This window comes from Oryzias melastigma, linkage group LG18 (genome assembly GCF_002922805.2).
Source record: "Oryzias melastigma strain HK-1 linkage group LG18, ASM292280v2, whole genome shotgun sequence".
Classification (NCBI taxonomy): domain Eukaryota; kingdom Metazoa; phylum Chordata; class Actinopteri; order Beloniformes; family Adrianichthyidae; genus Oryzias; species Oryzias melastigma.
This window is the reverse complement of record NC_050529.1, coordinates 13,433,841-13,452,352: the sequence shown is the minus strand read 5'-3', so window position 1 is coordinate 13,452,352 and position 18,512 is coordinate 13,433,841. Positions and strand designations below refer to the sequence as shown.

Sequence of the window (18,512 nt, the reverse complement as noted above, 5' to 3'; positions counted from 1 at the left end):
TAGGTGCCTTTCGAGCTGTACCTAAAACTGTTCCATCTTTCTACACACCTTGACTATAATAATTCCTAATAGTCACTGTGTTCAGTGGGTCTAGGTTCACAAAACTGAGTAGAAAGGAAAACAGCTACTGGAATCATTGACACTGAATACAATTTTGGAGAAATCTTGAAAGATTAAACTGGTGTGCAAGATTTTTAGTCTCTTCTGTGTGTAAAGAGATTGCTTACTATAATGCTTCAAAACATGCGGCTGTGGTACAAAGGCAGAGTGGTGGACCTTAGATTAGAAGATCACAAGTTCAGTTCCCACTCTGCACACCCAAGTGTCTTTGAGAAAGACACTGACCACATTGCTCCTAGTGGTTCCAGTTTGCTGATAGTGTTTGTCATCAAAGTTCCGATCAGTGTGTGAACGTGTGTGTGAATGGAACTGGGCTTTCAAAGAAGGTAGTAAAGCGATATATAACCAGACCGCATTTATCACAAAGCCCTTTATGGTGGATGTATTAGCACGTCAACTGTAAATGTCCTATTCTTCTTATGCTTTAAACCATAAACTAATCAGTTTTAAATTACAAAATTTGTTTAATAGCGTTTCATTTTCTTAGAACTGACACCTGTTAATACATTTACATTAGTGATTTATTAAAAGTTTTTTTTTTAATCCAAACTAAAGTAAACAATAATAAAGGGATAAAATCAAGCTCTTTAAAAGCAGTTTGGGATACTTCAGAAACAACTTTACAGAAACCGTGTAATGTTTTTGAGAAAATCATTTCGAACTGAGGAAGGAGCTACAGTGTTGTTAGCTGTGGGGGAAGTTGAGTCAGAGGGTGTGTTTCTTGGAAAGTGCCTAATCTGACTGTTGTTTAAATGTAAACACGTTCAACCTAGAATGGTTTTCTGGACAGACAACATTCTTGCAAGAACGTTTGAATGAATCTGTTGATGGTTCAATGATTAAAAAAACTGGCTGGTATATTTTTCTTGTTGAAAAGTTTTCTGAATTTTGAAAAATTCCACTCAATTAATCTTTTGATCTATTGTAGATTCATTCCCAGTGGCTTTTTAAATTATGATTATGCTGTTTTTAGCCAAAATTAAAAAAAAAAGTCTGACATTTTCTTGCATGTAGTTTCTGTCCATCAGAAATTCACATGGATTTGTGGGTAAGACTGTTGGCATGGAGTAAGCACATCTAGTCATCTATTTATTTGTGTTGTCCCTATACCTTACAGCTCCTCATATTCCTAACCTTACATTCCCAGTGCTACAAAAAATAGTGAGCAATATTGTAGCTACCCAGCTGAACAGTTTTGGGCAAGTGGCAGCTCAGATGAGGAAAACAAAGACATACATAGATCTAGTCGTCTACAAGTGGATTAGAGTGGGAGAGATTTCTAGTGGATCGTCTGTGCTCCAGTTCTTGGCCGTGGACTGCGCCTCTGGCTCTTCTTGGTTGTGGACCTCGCCCCTACCAGTCCCCCAGTCCTATCTATTCTAATACGTAGTTGTAGAGTTAGGTAAGCTAGACTGTAAAAGTGAAACATTGGATTAATTAACAAAAGTTCAGTAATTTGTTACAGATTGTTGCAGGATTAATTTTTTATTAATGCACCACTCTATTTGTGTGAAAGTCATGAAAAGGTTTCTTTTTTACGAAAACCGCACACTTTAATCACATCAGTGAGATTATTGAGGTAAAATGTATCACCAGAAATGCTGCTAGTTGAATACTTTGCCATAATTTGTCCAACATTTGCTTTTTTGTGGGTGCACTTTGATAAGCGCTTCCAGACTGAGAGCTTTAAGAGCTGACTGTTGTTGATCTGTCTGGAGGTCTGTCCCGCCGTCAGTAGAATTCTCGTCAATAGTGACTTCCCTCAAACTACAATTTATTCAATGCATCCAAACTCCTGGTGCCTTTTTTCAAGATTTAAGTGTTTTTGACAATGGACCAGCCAACTCGTTTTTGTCGAGATGTGCATTTTTAAGTCACAGGACCATTCAAGGCAATTACCCAGATGGGATTGAATTAAAAGAATCTAGAAATTCACATGGTCTGTTGTATAACAATTAAAAAAGCAATTTCTGTGATTCTTCTATTACATTCTGTCTTTTACAGTTGAAGCGTACCTTTTGTGACTGATCAATACTTTTTGTTGCCCCAATGTATTTGATGTTTATTCATCTATTTATTGCCCTCTCTGTCTTTTTAGTTCTTTTGGTGAACATTCCATGTATTTGTTCATTGAGGCATAGTTGAATCTGAAGTAAAAATGTTTTTACAGCAGTGGATGTCTGAATTAATTTATCCTTCTGTCTCATTAAATGTTCCAAATTAACAGAAAACAAACAAAAAAAACAAAAAAACAAAACACTTCAAGTCATGGCAGAACTCCGGCAATACTCATACAAGCAAGGACACATGTGACAAGACCGCCATCTTGTGGTGTGTATATTGAATACTTTTGCTTCTTTTTTTCTTTTGCCATATTCAGATCTGCTGTAGGAGATTTAATTGTAAAATAAATAAATACATATATATGGTCAACATATATATTTTCTGAGTGAATATTTTATAGCTATATTTCTGATTAATTCATATTAAAATTAACTCCAATAAAAAATTGTTCTTTTGGTATTTTTCTCACAATGAAGGAAATATACATATAAAAGAATTCAGATTAAAATTACATTTCTGAGTATTTCTTTATTTATATAGTTGTAAATCAGAGGCACACACAAAAATGCCATTGAAAAAGGTTTAGTCCCTTGTTTATGTCCAGACTGAGCAATGTTCATCTTCATGCAGTTTTGAAAGTCTTAGCTACTTCTTTCAGATAGATGATGAGGAAGTAAGATTAGCTACACCATATTACTAAAAGTATTGGCTCATTCATTGAAATGATCCAAACCAGGTGTCCTAATCATTGGCCTGGCCACAGGTGTATAAAATCAAGCGCTCAGACTGTTTTTATATAAATTTATGAAAGAATGTTCCGATCTCAGGAGCTCAGTGAATTCCAGCGAGGAACTGTCATTGGATGCCGCCTATGCAACAAATCCAGTTGTGAAATGTCCTCATTACTAAACATTCCACAGTCAACTGTCAGCTCTATAAGGATTCAAGGACTCAACTCAGCTATCAAGTGGTAGGCTATGTAAACTGACGGAGAGGGGTCAGTGGATACTAAAGCACATGGTATTAAGAGGCTTATGAATTTCTGCACAATCGCTACAGAGCTCCAAACTTCATGCGACCTTTAGATTAGCCCAAGTACAGTTCGCAGAGAGCTTCATGAAATGGGTTTCCATGGCTGAGCTGCTGCATCCAACCCACACATCACCAAGTGGAACGCAAAGAGTCGGATGCAGTGGTGTAAAGCACGCTGCCACTGGACTCTGGAGCAGCAGAGACGCCTTCTCTGGAGTGATGAATCATGCTTTTCTCATCTATAAATCTGATGGAACAGCCTGGGTTTGGAGGTTGCCAGTAGAACGGTAGATTTTGGATTTACATTCTGCCAAGTGTGAAATTTGTTGGAGGAGGAGGAATGATAGTGTGGGCTTGTTTTTTAAGAGTTGGGCTTGGCCCCTAGTTTGAATAAAAGGAACTTTGCTTCAGGAAGCCAACACATTTTGGACAATTCCATGCTCCCAACCTTTTGGAAGAATGGTCAAAAGTTCCCATAATCACTCTCACTTTAAAAATGTTAATTCATGTGGTGGAGCATGAGCCGTGTCTTTCTTGAGGAGTTCGGGTTTGTGCCTGCGTTCAGAAGGGTCGGGATGCAGTAATACTCAGGACTCCTGGGTGGCGGGCTGCTAGTCCTGGCCTGAATTGGGCTTTGTGCTGGGCCCCAGGTGCAGCAGGGGGACTCTTCTGTGATTGGGCTTGGGGCTTGCACTTTCCATGCTCCTGTAACCACCCACTGGCACTGGGAGGCCCTTTGATGGTCCTTTCGGCCCTGGTCTGTGCGGCTGATTTCCTTGATCTGATTCTCCATGCGGGAGTATAGGGGCCTTGTCTTCAGCAGTGGGCTTGAGTTAGGGAGTGATAGAGCACTCTTCCACTTCTGTCTCACTTTCTATATTCCATCATTATTCTCAATAAAATGCAGACACTCACCTTTACACAAATATATGTGTGTGCACTCAGTTATAAAATAAGCTTGACGTGTTTGTATGCATATGTATGGGATGGTGAGCCTACCTACATTTGTATTGTGTTGACTTGTACTGTATGTGAAGGTTTTTGCAGTAATATTTGAATGACTGTGTGCAAGTGTGTCTGTGGAGAGGCCCTTTTGATAAACATCCACATTTAAAAAGTGATAATAAAAAATCTTGATCAACTTATCTCCTTGTGTAATTCTACCCCCCCAACTTCACATAAGAGGCCCAAACCATGATCTGATTGCTCAGCTGCTGAAGAATACAAAAGTAGCTGACATTTATATCTATTGTTCTGGGGAAAAAAAAAAAAAAAAAAAAAATCCGCCCAGTGAAAGTTAGGCCTGATCCGAATACTCCCCTTCTCCCTTCCCCTTGATTTGAAGTGGCGAATGAAGTCAAAGTCGTGTCCAGATTATTATTTTTTAAGTTTCACACTCCAAACAGAGGGGTCCAAAGTCCGCTATCGCGAGAGTAAACCGCGCGCGAAGATGCTCTTTTTCTTACCTTTGGTGCGCTCTGAACCATAGGAATTGTAAGTAATGACTTTATGTTGTAGTGTGACCTTTTTAAAGTCATAAAACTGCGGTTGTTAAGCATATTCAACCACTGGAAGCGCCGCGCTAATGCTAGCAGACAGGCGATGTTGATGACGTCATTGAACGGAAGTCACGTCTGAAATATTAGACACTATTTTTTTCATCACCCTCCGTTTGGAGCAAGCACAGAGGGGTAAACGAAGGGGAGAAGGGGAGAATTCGGATCGGGCCTAAATATTACCTGTTATTCATTAACCAAATTGTGCCAGATATATATGTAAAATGAATAGATTGAGACAAACCAAATGACACAGCGTTTAATTTAGTAACAACTATGCAAGAAAAAGTGCTTAGACAGTGTCATGCAGACTTCATGATTGAGGGTGCAAAACCATTGACACACATTTAAATAACAACAAAAGCTGAACAAAAAAAGAGTTTATAACGAAGGATTGCAAATAACTCAACCTATTTCAACGGAATGAGTTAGATTCTTCAAGGTTGACAAACCATGTTTGGACAAGAAAAATAAATTCAGAAAATCATCCTCTTAAATAGATTGCACATTTAAATATTAAGTTTTATATCTCATCTACTTGATGGACAGTACAATTAACTTCATTTTTAAAATGTTCCTTCCAAGTCATTTAAAATCTCTTCATCAGAAGGTTTAATATATTTTCACTTCATTTTCCGAACGAAGTAGTTGCTGTAAACTTTTCATGTTGATTTCCAAAAACACAAGTTACTGTTGACTTGACAGTATCCATGACAGCATCACCATGAAGACTGCAGTGATGAGACTGATCTTGTGAGTAACTCCTTCTGAAACCTCTGTAAAAAAAAAAATGAAAGAGAAGGCATTGCATTAAACTATTAATTTCTTATTTTTTTGCACTTTGTGCAAACGTTTGTAACTTTTTTCTTACGTATGCCATCCACTGTAATGGAAGTGGTGTCAATGTTAAACGCTGTGATTTGTGACGCTGCATTAATCAGTACATTGGCAATTTGAGTGCCACTCGGAACTGACGTAGATGCGAATCTAAGGTTTATTGTGTTGATGATTGATCCATTTCTGGAAAAAAAGTATGAAAATGATAAGTCATAAGTAAGTTTAATGGTATATTTGAAGTTTTTATCAGAATATCACAGTTACCTGAAAGAAACCACAGTCAAAAGGCGGAATGAAGGAAGTGCTTGTTTGTAGAATGGCTCGAGCTGTGGACAACAGATGTAATATCTTTTAGTATTTAGAATTAATTTATAAAAAAATAAAACCTAAAGAATTGCACTTACTGTGGACTTCAGCATTGCTGCTCGATTTAAAAAGGCTTCAGATGAGGAGTCCAACAAATCAGATGTAAATGTTTCCAAAGATCTAAAAATCAATATTTTTATTGTAATTGCCTCAGTAGTTGTAGTTTGGGTTGTGGTTTGGGTTGTAGTTTGGGTTGTAGTTTGGGTTGTAGTTTGAGTTGTGAGGAGTGCAGTTGCAATAGTATTTGGGCTTATCTCTGTTGTTGCAGGTGTTGAAGTTGTTATATTCGTTGAATTAAATATAATTGTTGCATTTGTTGGATTAATTTCAGGGATCCCTGCAAAAAAACAAAGACAAAATATGATGAAAAATAATTTGAAAAAAAATTGGCAAAATACATATTGTACTCTACAACAATCATTTAAAAAATCTTTGACATTCCTTTTCAAGAATCACTGGTGAGCTTCAACATCACTTTTCTTGGGAGTTGATATTTTTTTGCATGTAAGGACAAGCAAGTAAATTGGTTATGAAAGTGAAGGATTGCTTTCAATAAGTCAATACAAAAAAATTGGGAAAAGTGAGATGAAATGAATTATTTTAAGTAAATAAACTTAAACAGATTTAATAAAATTTTATTGAATTTATCAACATCGTGTCATTTAAAAACATTTCTTTTTCCCTTTTATGCAAAGGTACCATACCATTAAAAATACCTTTTTGAGCTTTTAAGTGTTATATACTGTTCATTCCTCACTATAAAGAACCCCAAAGATGTATTTTCTGAGTAATACTGTCTGCTCTGATAGCACCGCCCGGGTCTAACACCAACCCCCAAGTTCTCCACGGTGCTAGTGGTGATCAACAACAACAAAAAAAGACGTTGCATGTATTTGTGTTGTGAACCAGTGTATATATGATCATATAGTATCTGAAAGGCTCAAAAACATCATGGTATAGCCCCTTTAATGTAAAACTGGTGTAAAACAGAATTAGGGCAGTGTAGTCTGAAATAATATCTTTACAAAATGTCTACTTACGAATGACTTGGATGGATTCCACTCTAACAGAGAATGTTGTGTTGAAGATGGCGCTAACATTAGCTACTTCCTCTGTCAAGGTTTGTGTGACAGTTTGTGAGCTTGGAATTTCCTCCGCGGTTGTGTTTTTCCTAAACTCTACCCCCATTTCAGCTTCAGTTTCATTGCCAGATGCTCGGCTTCTACTTGTAGCTACCCTGCAAAGAAACAAAACAGAAGAAAACAGTACTGAAAATTCCATACCTTTTTCATTGTTATCTTAGTAATCATCAATGCATATGGGAAAAGTAGGGGGTTTATTAGGCATTGCAAAGTTGAGTCAGTATTATTTGGAATCTTACCTAAATGCAATCACAAAACAACGTACAAAGAGAGGACCAAATTTCCTCCTGTAGATGAACTCGTACTGCGGAAAGTGACCACAAAAAAAACATAAATAAATTAAATAAAGTTATATAAAACCAACTGTTTATTCTACTATTTTGAATGAAAGTGATCTACTTTTAACATTGTACTTACTACAACTACAACTTGCTTTTCAAGGTTCTTAAACTGTGGGCTGGTTTTATCTTCAAGTGCTGGTTCAAAGATTTGTGTGATGACTGCTGCAACCACAAATACTGGTGCTGGAGCTTCAGTTGTGGTAGTTGTGGTAGTTGTTGGTGTTGTTGTGGTAGTTGTTGGTGTTGTTGTGGTAGTAGTTGGCTTTGTTGTTGTGGTAGTTGTTGTGGTAGTAGTAGTGGTAGTAGTTGGTTTTGTTGTTGTCGTAGTTGGGGCCAGAGTAGTAAAAATTAATGTGTTGTTCACAGTTATAGAATTGATATCAATTTGAAGGTTTGGATTAATTGATGACGCATTGACCAACACATTTGCAATATGAGTGTTATTAGGCACTGATGTTGATGCAAAAACCAGATCTATGGTGATGATCGATCCATTACTGTGAAAGAAAGAAAATGTCAATTTAGCTTTTGAGCTGGGTGATGATAAAAAAGCAAAGGTTGGAGATATGAAGATTAACGCCATTCAGTTAAATAAATCATATTGTATAGATTAATCTAAAAAAAATTAAGGGACTTTTTTAGAACAAAATAAACTTGTTACCTGAAAGAAATCACTTTCAAAAAGCGGAATGAAGGATGTGCTTCTTTGAAGAATGGCTCAAGCTGCAGAAAATAGAAGCAATTTCTTTTAGTTTTTGTAGTTACTTCATAAGAAAATAAAACAAGAAAGACAATGTATTTCTTAAAATTGTCAGCTAATAAAATGTACAGAATTGCACTTACTGTGGACTTGAGCATTGCTGCTCGACTTGAAAACGCTGCAGATAAGGAGTCCAACAAATCAGATGTAAATGTTTCTAAAGATCTATAAACCAATGTCGTTACTCTAATTGCCTCAGTAGTTGTAGTTTGGGTTGTAGTTTGAGTTGTGGTTTGAGTTGTGAGGAGTGCAGTTGCAGTAGTATTTGGGCTAATCTCTGTTGTTGCAGGTGTTGTCTGTATTCTAATTGCTTCAGTAGTTGTAGTTTGAGTTGTAGTTTGAGTTGTGAGGAGTGCAGTTGCAGTAGTATTTGGGCTAATCTCTGTTGTTGCAGGTGTCTGTATTCTAATTGCTTCAGTAGTTGTAGTTTGGGTTACAGTTTTAAGAGTTGTGGGGGGTTCAGGAGCAGCAGTGGTTGGTCCTATCTCTGTTGCTGACGGTGTTGAAGTTGTTAAATTTGTTGCAATTGTTGCTGCATCTGTTGGATTAATAACAGGTATTCCTGCAAAACAGAAACACAAAATGTGATGAAAAAAATAGGCAAAATGCATATTTTACTGTAGAACTATAATAAAAAAAATAATCTTTAACATTCCTTTTTAAGTATCGCTGGTGAGCTTTAATGTCACCTTTTTTGGAAGTTAACAATATTGTTTTACGTGAGGATAAGCAAGCAAAAGGGTTACAAAAGTAAAGGATTGCTTTGAATAGCTCAACACAAATAAATAAGGGAAAAGTGTGATGAAAAGAATTAATTTTAGGTAAATGAACTTAAACAGATTTAATACAATTTAATTTGTTATCAACTTCCAGTTTAATTTTAATAGAAGGTACTTTTTTAATTTAATTGAGATGTAAATCATAAGATAATTAAGGCAGTGTAGTTCTAAAATAATATGGAATAATAGCTTTACAAAATGTTTACTTACGAGTGATTTTGATTGAGTCAGTTCGAACAGCAAAGGTGGCATTGAAGGAGCCGCTAACGTTTGCAACTTCCTCTGTCAAGGTTTGAATGACAGTTTGTGAGCTTGGAATTTCCTCCGCGGTTGTGTTTTTCCTAAACTCTACCCCCATTTCAGCTTCAGTTTCAAATGTTCGTCTATTAGTTGTAGCTATCCTGCAAAAAAGCAAAACAAAAGAAAACTGTACTGAAAATTCCATACCTTTTTCATAGTTGTCCTAGTAATCATGAATGCATATGGGAAAAGTAGGGGGTTATTAGGCATTGCAAAGTTGAGTCAGTATTAATTAAGATTTTACCTAAATGCATTCACGAAACAACGCACAAAAAGAGGACCAAATTTCCTCCTGTAGATGAACTCGTACTGTGGAAAGAGACCACAAAAATAAAAATAAGAAATTGAAATAAAGTTTTATAAAATCAACTATTTATTCTAGTATTTTAAATGAAAATAATTTGCTTTAAGCATTGTACTTACTACAACTACAACTTGCTTTTCAAGGTTCTTAAACTGTGGGCTGGTTTTATCTTCAAGTGCTGATTCAAAAATTTGTGTGATGACTGCTGCAACCAAAAATACTGGTCCTGGAGCTTCAGTTGTGGTAGTTGGGGCTGTAGTAGTTGTTGTAGTAGTTGTTGCTAAGATAGTAGTCAGCACTGGTAGCTGAGCTTCTTTTGTAGTAGTTGTGGCAAGTGTTGTGGTAGTTGTTGCTAAGATAGTAGTCGGCACTGGTAGCTGAGCTTCTTTTGTAGTAGTTGTGGCAAGTGTTGTGGTAGTTGTTGGTGTTGTTGTGGTAGTAGTTGTTGTTGTCGTAGTTGGGGCCAGAGTAGTGAATACTAATGTGTCATTCACAGTTATAGAACTGATGTCAATTTGAAGGTTTGGATTAATTGTTGACGCATTGACCAACACATCTATAATTTGAGTGTTATTAGGCACTGATGTTGATGCAAAAACCAGATCTATGGTGCTGATAATCGATCCATTACTGTGAAAGAAAGAAAATGTCAATTCAGCTCTCGAGCTGGGTGATAATAAAAACAATTAAGGGACTTTTTAGAATAAAATAAACTGTTACCTGAAAGAAATCACATTCAAAAAGCGGAATGCGGGTAGTGCTTGTTTGTAGAATGGCTCAAGCTGTAGAAATATAAAAAGAATGTGTTAATATGTATACTTTGATACTTATTGTTACCTTAATACTAAAAGGGAACAAACTACACAACATGTTTTATTTAAATAATTTCAAACTCCTTTACCATCTATTTGGTAATTGATTACACTAATTCATTTGAAGACATAAATGCAAATTGATGTGTTTCTATTGTTAAAGTGGACTGTGACATACTTTGAAGTGTAGATGGTTCCAAGTTCTATAATGCATTGTGTAGAATTTTAACAAACAAGCAGAGTTGCACTTACTGTGGATTTCAAATTTGATGCTCGAGTTATAAACGCCGAAGATGAAGAGATCAATAAATCAGGTGTAAATGTTTCGAAAGACCTAAAAGTCAATTGCCTTGTTGTCCGTGCCTCAGAAGTTGTAATTTGATTGGTTGTTTTAGGAGGGGTGATGGAAACAACTGCAGCAGTAGTTGTAGTTTGGATGGTGGCTTTTGGAGTTGAGATGGAAACAACTGCAGCAGTAGTTGTAGTTTGGGTGGTGGCTTTGGTAGTTATGATGGATACATCTGCAGCAGTAGTAGTTTGGGTGGCGGCTTTAGGAGTTGTGATGGATACATCTGCAGCAGTAGTTGTAGTTTGGGTGGTAGCTATAGGAGGTGTGATGGAAACAACTGCAGCGGTAGTTGTAGTTTGGGTGGTGGCTTTGGTAGTTATGATGGATACATCTGCAGCAGTAGTAGTTTGGGTGGTGGCTTTAGGAGTCAGGATGGACACATCTGCAGCAGTAGTAGTTTGGGTGGCGGCTTTAGGAGTTGTGATGGATACATCTGCAGCAGTAGTTTTAGTTTGGGTGGTAGCTATGGAAGGTGTGATGGAAACAACTGCAGCGGTAGTTGTAGTTTTGGTGGTGGCTTTGGTAGTTATGATGGATACATCTGCAGCAGTAGTTGTAGTTTGGGTGGTGGCTTTAGGAGTCGGGGTGGACACATCTGCAGCAGTAGTAGTTTGGGTGGTGGCTTTAGGAGTTGTGATAGATACATCTGCAGCAGTAGTTGTAGTTTGGGGAGTGGCTTTGGGATTTGTGATTGGAACAACTGCAGCAATAGTTGTATTTTGGGTGGTGGCTTTAGGAGTCGGGATGGGGGTTTTAGAAGATGTGGGCACAACTTCAGCAGTAGTTGTAGTTTGGGTGGTGGCTTTAGCAGTCAGGATGGATACATCTGCAGCAGTAGTTGTAGTTTGGGGAGTGGCTTTGGGAGTTGTGATTGGAACAACTGCAGCAGTAGTTGTAGTTTGGGTGGTGGCATTAGGATTTGGGATGGGGGTTTTAGAAGATGTGGGTACAGCTCCAGCAGTAGTTGTAGTTTGGGTGGTGGCTTTAGGAGTCAGGATGGATACATCTGCAGCAGTAGTTGTAGTTTGGGTGGTGGCTTTTGGATTTGTGATGGGAACAACTCCAGCAGTAGTTGTAGTTTGGGTGGTGGCCTCAGGAGTCGGGATGGGGGTTTTATAAGATGTTGTGTGTACAGCTGCAGCAGTTGTTGCAGCTTGTGTTGTGGTTTTAAGAGTGGTACTAGGTGTATTTGCTGTAGTTGTTCTATTCTCTGTTGTTGAACGTGTTGGAGCTGCGGCACTGGTTGTTACATTTGCTGTATTTGCAACAAATGTTGCACTTGTCGTATTTATATCTGGTGTTCCTGTGGTAGTTGTTGCAGCTTGTGTTGTGGTTTTAAGAGTGGTACTAGGTGTATTTGCTGTAGTTGTTCTATTCTCTGTTGTTGAACGTGTTGGAGCTGCGGCACTGGTTGTTACATTTGCTGTATTTGCAACAAATGTTGCACTTGTCGTATTAATATCTGGTGTTCCTGTGGTAGTTGTTGCAGCTTGTGTTGTGGTTTTAAGAGTGGTAGTAGTTGCATTTGCAGTTGTTGTTCTTATCTCTAATGTTGAAAGTGTTGAAGCTGCTTCACTGGTTGTTGCATTTGCAGCATTTGTGACAAATGTTGCATTTGTTGGATTCATATCTGGTGTTCCTGTAAAACAAAGCATAAAATGTAATAAAAACTAGGAAACAAGAGTACTGTACATTAAAGCAATGATAAAAAAAGGTAGATATTTATTTTCTAGTATCATAGGTTAGCATCAAATTTATCTTTATTGCAGGTACAAATATTTTTTGTACGTGAGGACAGGCAAGCAAAAAGGGTTACAAAAGCAAAGTATTGCTTTGAATGTAGGTATGTATGTTTGAAAAAGTACAGTTTCTTTCCCACAATTTACTGTGTGTGTTTACGTAACTTTGCATCCTATCCCTTAACAAAACAAGCTACTCAACAGATAGATGTCAAAAATGTTTACATTTATATCCTTGAGACTTAAGCCAATACTGCCCCTCTATGTGGGGCATCACTTTTAGTTTACTGATATTACATAAAACCAGGGATTCTGGACTTATATTTAAAGGAAAGGGGGTGTAAAGGTTAATAGAATTAAGGCAGCATAGTCATAAAAGGGTATGAAATAATTTCTTGAAAAAATGCTTTCTTACGAATGACTTGGATGGAGTCAGTTCGGACAGTCAGGTTTGTGTTGATGGTGATGTTAGGATTAGAAAGTCCCTCTGTTAAGGTTTGTGCAACAGTTTCAGTGCTTGGAATTTCCTCTGCTGTTGTGTTTTTACTAAACTCCACCCCCATTTCAGCTTCAGTTTCTGACGCTCGGCCTCTACCTGTAGCTATCCTGCAAAGAAGCAAAACAAACAAAATACTATACCTTTTTCATTGTTTTTTTTTTTTTTTTGTAGTAACATCAATTCAAAGTCAAAAAAGGTGATTCGGCATTGTAAAGTAGAGTCATTAATAGTCCGTTGTAAAATCTTACCTAAATGCAATCACAAAACAACGCACGAAGAGTGGACCAAATCTGGCCCTGTAGATGAACACATACTGTGAAAGGTAAGCAAAGAGAAAAAAAACATCAGTTACATTTAACAATCTTTTTGAAAATAGTATTTTGAAAGAAAGTTATCTACTTTAAGCATTGTACTTACTAGTTGTACAACTTGCTTTTCAAGGTTTTTAAACTGTGGGGTGTTTTTATCTTCAAGTTCTGGTTGAAAAGGTTGTGTGATGACTGCTGCAATAACAAATACTGGTGCTGGAGCTTGAGTTGTAGTAGTTTTAGTAGTTGTTCTGGTAGTTGTGGTTGTAGTAGGCTTAGTTGTAGTAGTTGTTGTAGTGGTTGTAGTTGGCTTAGTTGTAGTAGTTGTTGTAGTAGTTGTTATAGTTGTAGTTGGCTTAGTTGTAGTAGTGGTTGTTGTGGTCATAAATGACACTGGTTGTGTAGCTTTAGTTGTGGTAGTTGTAGTTGTTGGAGTCATTGGTATTGTTGTGGTAGATGTTGGGTTATTTGTGGTAGTTGTTGACTTAGCAATGTTTGTTGCAGTTTGCTTGGATGTGGTAGTTCCAGTTGTCGGACTGTCTATGCCTGTAGCTTTAGTAGTTGTGGCAAGTGCCGTGGTAGTTGTTGGTGTTGTTGTGGTAGTAGTTGGCTTTGTTGTTGTTGTTATCGTAGTTGGGGCCACAGTAGTAAAAACTACTGTGCTGGACACATCTGCAGAAGTTGTAGTTTGGAGGGTAACTTTTGGAGGTGTGATGGAAACAACTGCAGCAGTAGTTGTAGTTTTGGTGGTGGCTTTAGGAGGTGTGATGGGTACTTCTGCAGCAGTAGTTGTAGTTTGAATGGTGGCTTTGGTAGTTGTCATGGAGACATCTCCAGTAGTAGTTGTAGTTTGGGTGGTGGCTTTAGGAGTTGTGATAGATACATCTGCAGCAGTAGTTGTAGTTTGGGTGGTGGCTTTAGGAGTTGTGATGGATACATCTGCAGCAGTAGTTGTAGTTTGGGTGGTGGCTTTGGTAGTAGTGATGGACACATCTGCAAGAGTAGTTGTAGTTTGGGTGGTGGCTTTGGTACTTCTGATGGACACATCTGCAGCAGTAGTTGTAGTTTGGGTGGCGGCTTTGGTAGCTGTGATGGACACATCTGCAGCAGTAGTTGTAGTTTGGGTGGTGGCTTTGGGAGTTGTGATGGACACATCTGCAGGACTATTTGTAGTTTGGGTGGTGGCTTTAGGAGTTGTGATGGACACATCTGCAGGACTAGTTGTAGTTTGGGTGGTCGCTTTTGGAGTTGTGATGGACACATCTGCAGGACTAGTTTTAGTTTGGGTGGTGGCTTTAGGAGTTGTGATGGACACATCTGCAGCAGTAGTTGTAGATTGGGTGGTGGCATTAGGAGTTGTGATGGACACATCTGCAGCAGTTGTTGCACTGGTTGTTACATTCACTGGATTTGTGAAAAGTGTTGCATTTGTTGAATTAATAACAGGCATTTCTGTGTTTGTTATTGCAGACTCAGATGTGGTTGTTGTACCTTTTGGCTCAGTGATAGTCGCTGTTACAGCAGCCAGAACATTAGTACTTGTTGTTTGGAGTAAGTTAGTGGAGATTGTAGATGCTGTGGTTGTTGTTCTATTTGATGTGATTATTGCTACCAGTGTGGTGGTAAGAGAGACTTTGGTTGTTTTCAATACATCTATGGTCTTTTGGTCAACTTCTGCAGTAGTTGTTTGTTTACCTGCGACTGACGTGGGGACCACGTCAGTGGTAAATGCTAATGTATTATCCACAATTAAATAACTGATTTCACGAAGAAATTCTGGTATTGTCGTTCCTTTTGATGCGTTAAGAAAAACATCTGCAACTTGAGAAATATCAGGAACAGATTTTGATGCAAAAGCAAGGTCCATTACATTGATGATTGATCCATTTCTGGAAAACAAAGAAAGGGTTTAGTCAAAAGTAGCCATTTATAAGAATTTCTTTAAATAATTTGTCAAAATAGTAAAGAAAATTTACCTGAATGAAATCACTGTCAAACCCAGGAATGACGAAAATGCTTCTTGGTAAAATGGTTCAAACTGCAGAAATGCAAACAAATATATTTTTAACCTTTCTTTTTCTGACCAAAAAATATGTGCAAACAACAACAAAAAACAAATTTAACCTATAGTTACATTTGTGATATTATTGGAGATTATTTCAAAAGCACAGACATTAGTACTTTGTCTTTCTATTTAAACAAATACCACAACATAGAACAGAGTCTGTAGATTAAAGTTGTTTAAAAAATGTCAGAATATTCATGTGTTGGGTTTTATTTACACTTAAAAAGTTGATTACCTTGAAAAAAATCTAAATTGGTTTTATGTAGCATTCTTAAAAGCACAAATATAGTCTAATGTCACCATCATTTTCAATTTCTGTCACCAGCATTTCAATTATATCTAGTTTTATTTCTTAATATTTTGTTAATCTAATTTATAGTGTTTAGGAGGCAGTATAATTACATTGACTTAGAAAAATATAGGGTGTACTGTTTTTACAAATGGTTTATTCATTTAACTTCCTGCTTTAAGAGAAGAATCAATTTGCAAAGAAATTAACTTACATAATTCTTTATAGCGAAAGATCGAATTATAAATGCTGCAGATGAATTATTTAGCAAATCATCTGTGAATATTTCTCCCACAGATCGGAATTCTAGTTTTCTTATTGTTGTTTCAGTTGACACAGAAGGAGTTGTAGTATTTAGAGCTTCGGTCATTGACGCAGGTGTCTCTGAAAAACAAATAGGTATATCAGATTATTTATAAACTATATGCCAGAAATAGATACATTATAATGACAACAATGATTGCTGTAGCTGCCATTTTTTAATGTTTCAAAAACCAAAACTAGATTCTTACCGGTAATATTTGTGGTTTTCCTGGTTGTAGTCGTTAATATAGTTGGAGTTGTTGTTAAAGTAGATGAAGAGGGTTTCTGTTCAGATGAAGTTGTTGATGATGACGGGTATGGACATACAGTTGCAGGAGCAACTTCAAAAGTTGGTTGTTTATACTTCAAACAACATTCACAGCATGTTGGATTTTTAGAGGTGACAGACATTGTGGTGGTTGCAGTTTTGGTTATAGGGTTTGCAGTTGGGGTAGTGGGTACTTCAGATGTGACAGCATTGGTTATAGCAACAGTTGCAGGGCCAGTTGTTGTTATTGTATTAGAGGCAAATGGTGTCGTTCTTGTCAAAAAAGAAGTTGTGATTGCAGTTGCTGGAGCAGCTGTAGAAGTCGTTTGAGCAAACAGGGATGTTTGAGGCCGGGCACTTGTTGTTGAGGATAAAACAGATGTTGGTAGGGATCCAAGTGTTGTTATGAATCCAGTTGCTGTCGACAAGGGTTCAGTTGTGAAGGGAGATGTGCTTTTTGTTGATCCATCTCTTTTAGTGGTAGTGGTACTTAATCTTGTTGAAACAGTAGTGATACTTGGTGAAGCGACTCCAGGAGTTGCAACATCGCCTGTTGTTGAGAGTAGTGATTCAACGTTTGTTGACTGAAAAGTGGTTTGTGGTAATAAAGTGCTTGTTGAAGTTTTATCAGTGGTGATTAATGGGGAAATCTGTGTTGTTAGAGTAAATAATGTTGGGGCACTCGTGGTTGTTGAAACCAATTTAGATACAGTTGATTCAGCTGTGGTTGTAGGTGAAGTAAAAGTTCTTGTTGGTTCATTTGTGGATGTCCTAGCCTCTCTTGTTGTTGATAGAAATGTGGTGGTAGCAGGGGTAGCAGTTATTGTGGTGACTGGAGTTATTGTTGGATTTACTAAAGTTGTTGATACAACTGTTTTAATAGTTCCTGCAATGTTTGTTGCTGTAGGTTCTAAGTTTGTGGTTGTTGTTAAAACTACAGTTGTTGTTTTAGCAGTTGTTGGTGTTTTATCCAGGGTAACTACAGTTGAAGTCATGTTAGTAGGAGAGGCAGATTTTGTTGTCTTTTCAATTGTTGATGTACTGCTTACTGTTGTTGGAGCAAATGTTGTTTCAGTTGATGAGACTGTGCCAAGGGCAGTAATACCTTCTGTAAATGTTGTCTTTACATTTCTTGTCGTTGTTGGTGCAGCTGTGGGAGTTGTAGGAGGTATAGTTATTGTTGTAAAACTGCCTGGGATTTTTGTTTCATCAGGTATTGATGCAGTAACTTCAAAAGTAGAAGAGGATGTTGGTTGAAAAATTGTTGTTGATGTGAAATATGTTGTTGGAGTTCCATTTTTGCTTATAAATGGTGAATTTACTGTAGTGCTGGGAGCACTTTCTGTATTAGTAACAGAATCTTTTGAAGTAGCTGTGCTTGTTGATAGAACAACTGTAGAGCCAGTTGACATAGGTGCTGCAACAGTTGTGGTTGGGAATCCTGATGTGAAATCAGTTGTGGTACTTGTTTGTTCAGTTTTTAATTCTGTGGTCAGTATTCTTTTACCAGTTGTTTGTTGATCTGCAGATGTCAATTCTGTTGTCTCTCTGATCTTTGTGGGTGAATCTACAGATGTAGTCCTTCTCTGTGTTGTTGGTACTGTGATGGTAGTAGGGGAGTTAGTTTCTGTTAGAAAAACTGGAGTTGCTGTTTGACTAGTTAAAGTTGTGAATGCAACTGTTGGGCTTATGTCATCTGTTTTGGGTATGGGTAATGTGGTTGCTGTTGGTTGAAAAGTGACTGTTGATGTAAGATTATTTGTGATTGTTCCTGTTGAAGTCATGACATTCATAGGGGAAGTTTCTGTTGTTTGAATTGATGCTGTTTGTGTGTCTGTGGTTGTTGTTAAAACCAACTGTGAAATTGTTGATTCAACTGTGGAAAGAGTTTGTTTAACATCCAGTGATGTGTGTGGAGTGATGCTTGTTAATGCAGATGTAAATTCTGTAGTCTTTTTTATCATTGTGGTGTCAGCGGTGGTTGTTGTATCATCCACTGTTGTTGCTCTGAAGGATGAGAGGGGAATAATTGTTGTTGGAGAAGCTTGAGTTGTAAGGGTTGTGACATCACTTTCTGTTGTGAAGACAGCAGTGGGGTCTGTCAGAACAGTTGTAAATGCTGTTTTCTTTCCTGTTGTGGGTTCCTCTGTGGATGTTGTTTTAACATCTGTTGTTGTCGGTGGAGCGGTGATGGTTGTAAGGGAGATGGTCTCTGCTGGAGAAGGAGAAGTTCTCTCTCCGAATACAGTTGTTGATTCAGCTGTTTTAGAGATGGTGAC

At 37.6% G+C, this 18,512-nt stretch overlaps 1 protein-coding gene across 2 annotated transcripts; it reads right to left on the bottom strand.

Annotated features, from left to right (window-relative positions):
* Positions 1-5,055: 5,055 nt before the first annotated feature.
* Positions 5,056-18,506, bottom strand: LOC112156309 (mucin-2). 2 transcript variants are annotated; one of them, XM_036216639.1, is made up of 20 exons: positions 16,175-18,506; positions 15,877-16,046; positions 15,285-15,346; positions 13,418-15,197; positions 13,249-13,313; positions 12,917-13,107; positions 10,666-12,401; positions 10,322-10,383; positions 9,721-10,231; positions 9,542-9,606; positions 9,208-9,398; positions 8,302-8,780; positions 8,120-8,181; positions 7,535-7,955; positions 7,357-7,421; positions 7,016-7,212; positions 6,014-6,312; positions 5,874-5,935; positions 5,644-5,792; positions 5,056-5,548 (listed from the first exon to the last, which is right to left on the bottom strand). In XM_036216639.1, exons 1-20 carry the CDS (start codon positions 18,195-18,197, stop codon positions 5,460-5,462), a joined length of 8,679 nt encoding a protein of 2,892 aa, XP_036072532.1. In that variant the 5' UTR covers positions 18,198-18,506; the 3' UTR covers positions 5,056-5,459. The 2 variants fall into 2 exon arrangements, with proteins under 2 accessions (XP_036072532.1, XP_036072533.1); XM_036216640.1 differs by lacking the exons at positions 13,249-13,313; positions 13,418-15,197; positions 15,285-15,346; positions 15,877-16,046; positions 16,175-18,506 and having other exon boundaries at positions 5,057-5,548; positions 12,917-13,225.
* Between the last annotated feature and the right edge of the window lie 6 nt (positions 18,507-18,512).

What these genes read in the sequence shown, in the direction of transcription:
- LOC112156309 (XM_036216639.1), bottom strand. Translation starts at nt 18,197, where the DNA reads ATGATAAAAAAGACTACAGAATTTACATCTGCATTAACAAGCATCACT. An exon ending in TTGAATGTGATTTCTTTCAG is followed by an intron (nt 10,232 to 10,321) that starts GTAACAGTTTAT and finishes TTTCTTTCACAG; the next exon opens with TAATGGATCGATTATCAGCA. An exon ending in CAGCAATGCTCAAGTCCACA is followed by an intron (nt 8,182 to 8,301) that starts GTAAGTGCAATT and finishes TATTTTCTGCAG; the next exon opens with CTTGAGCCATTCTTCAAAGA.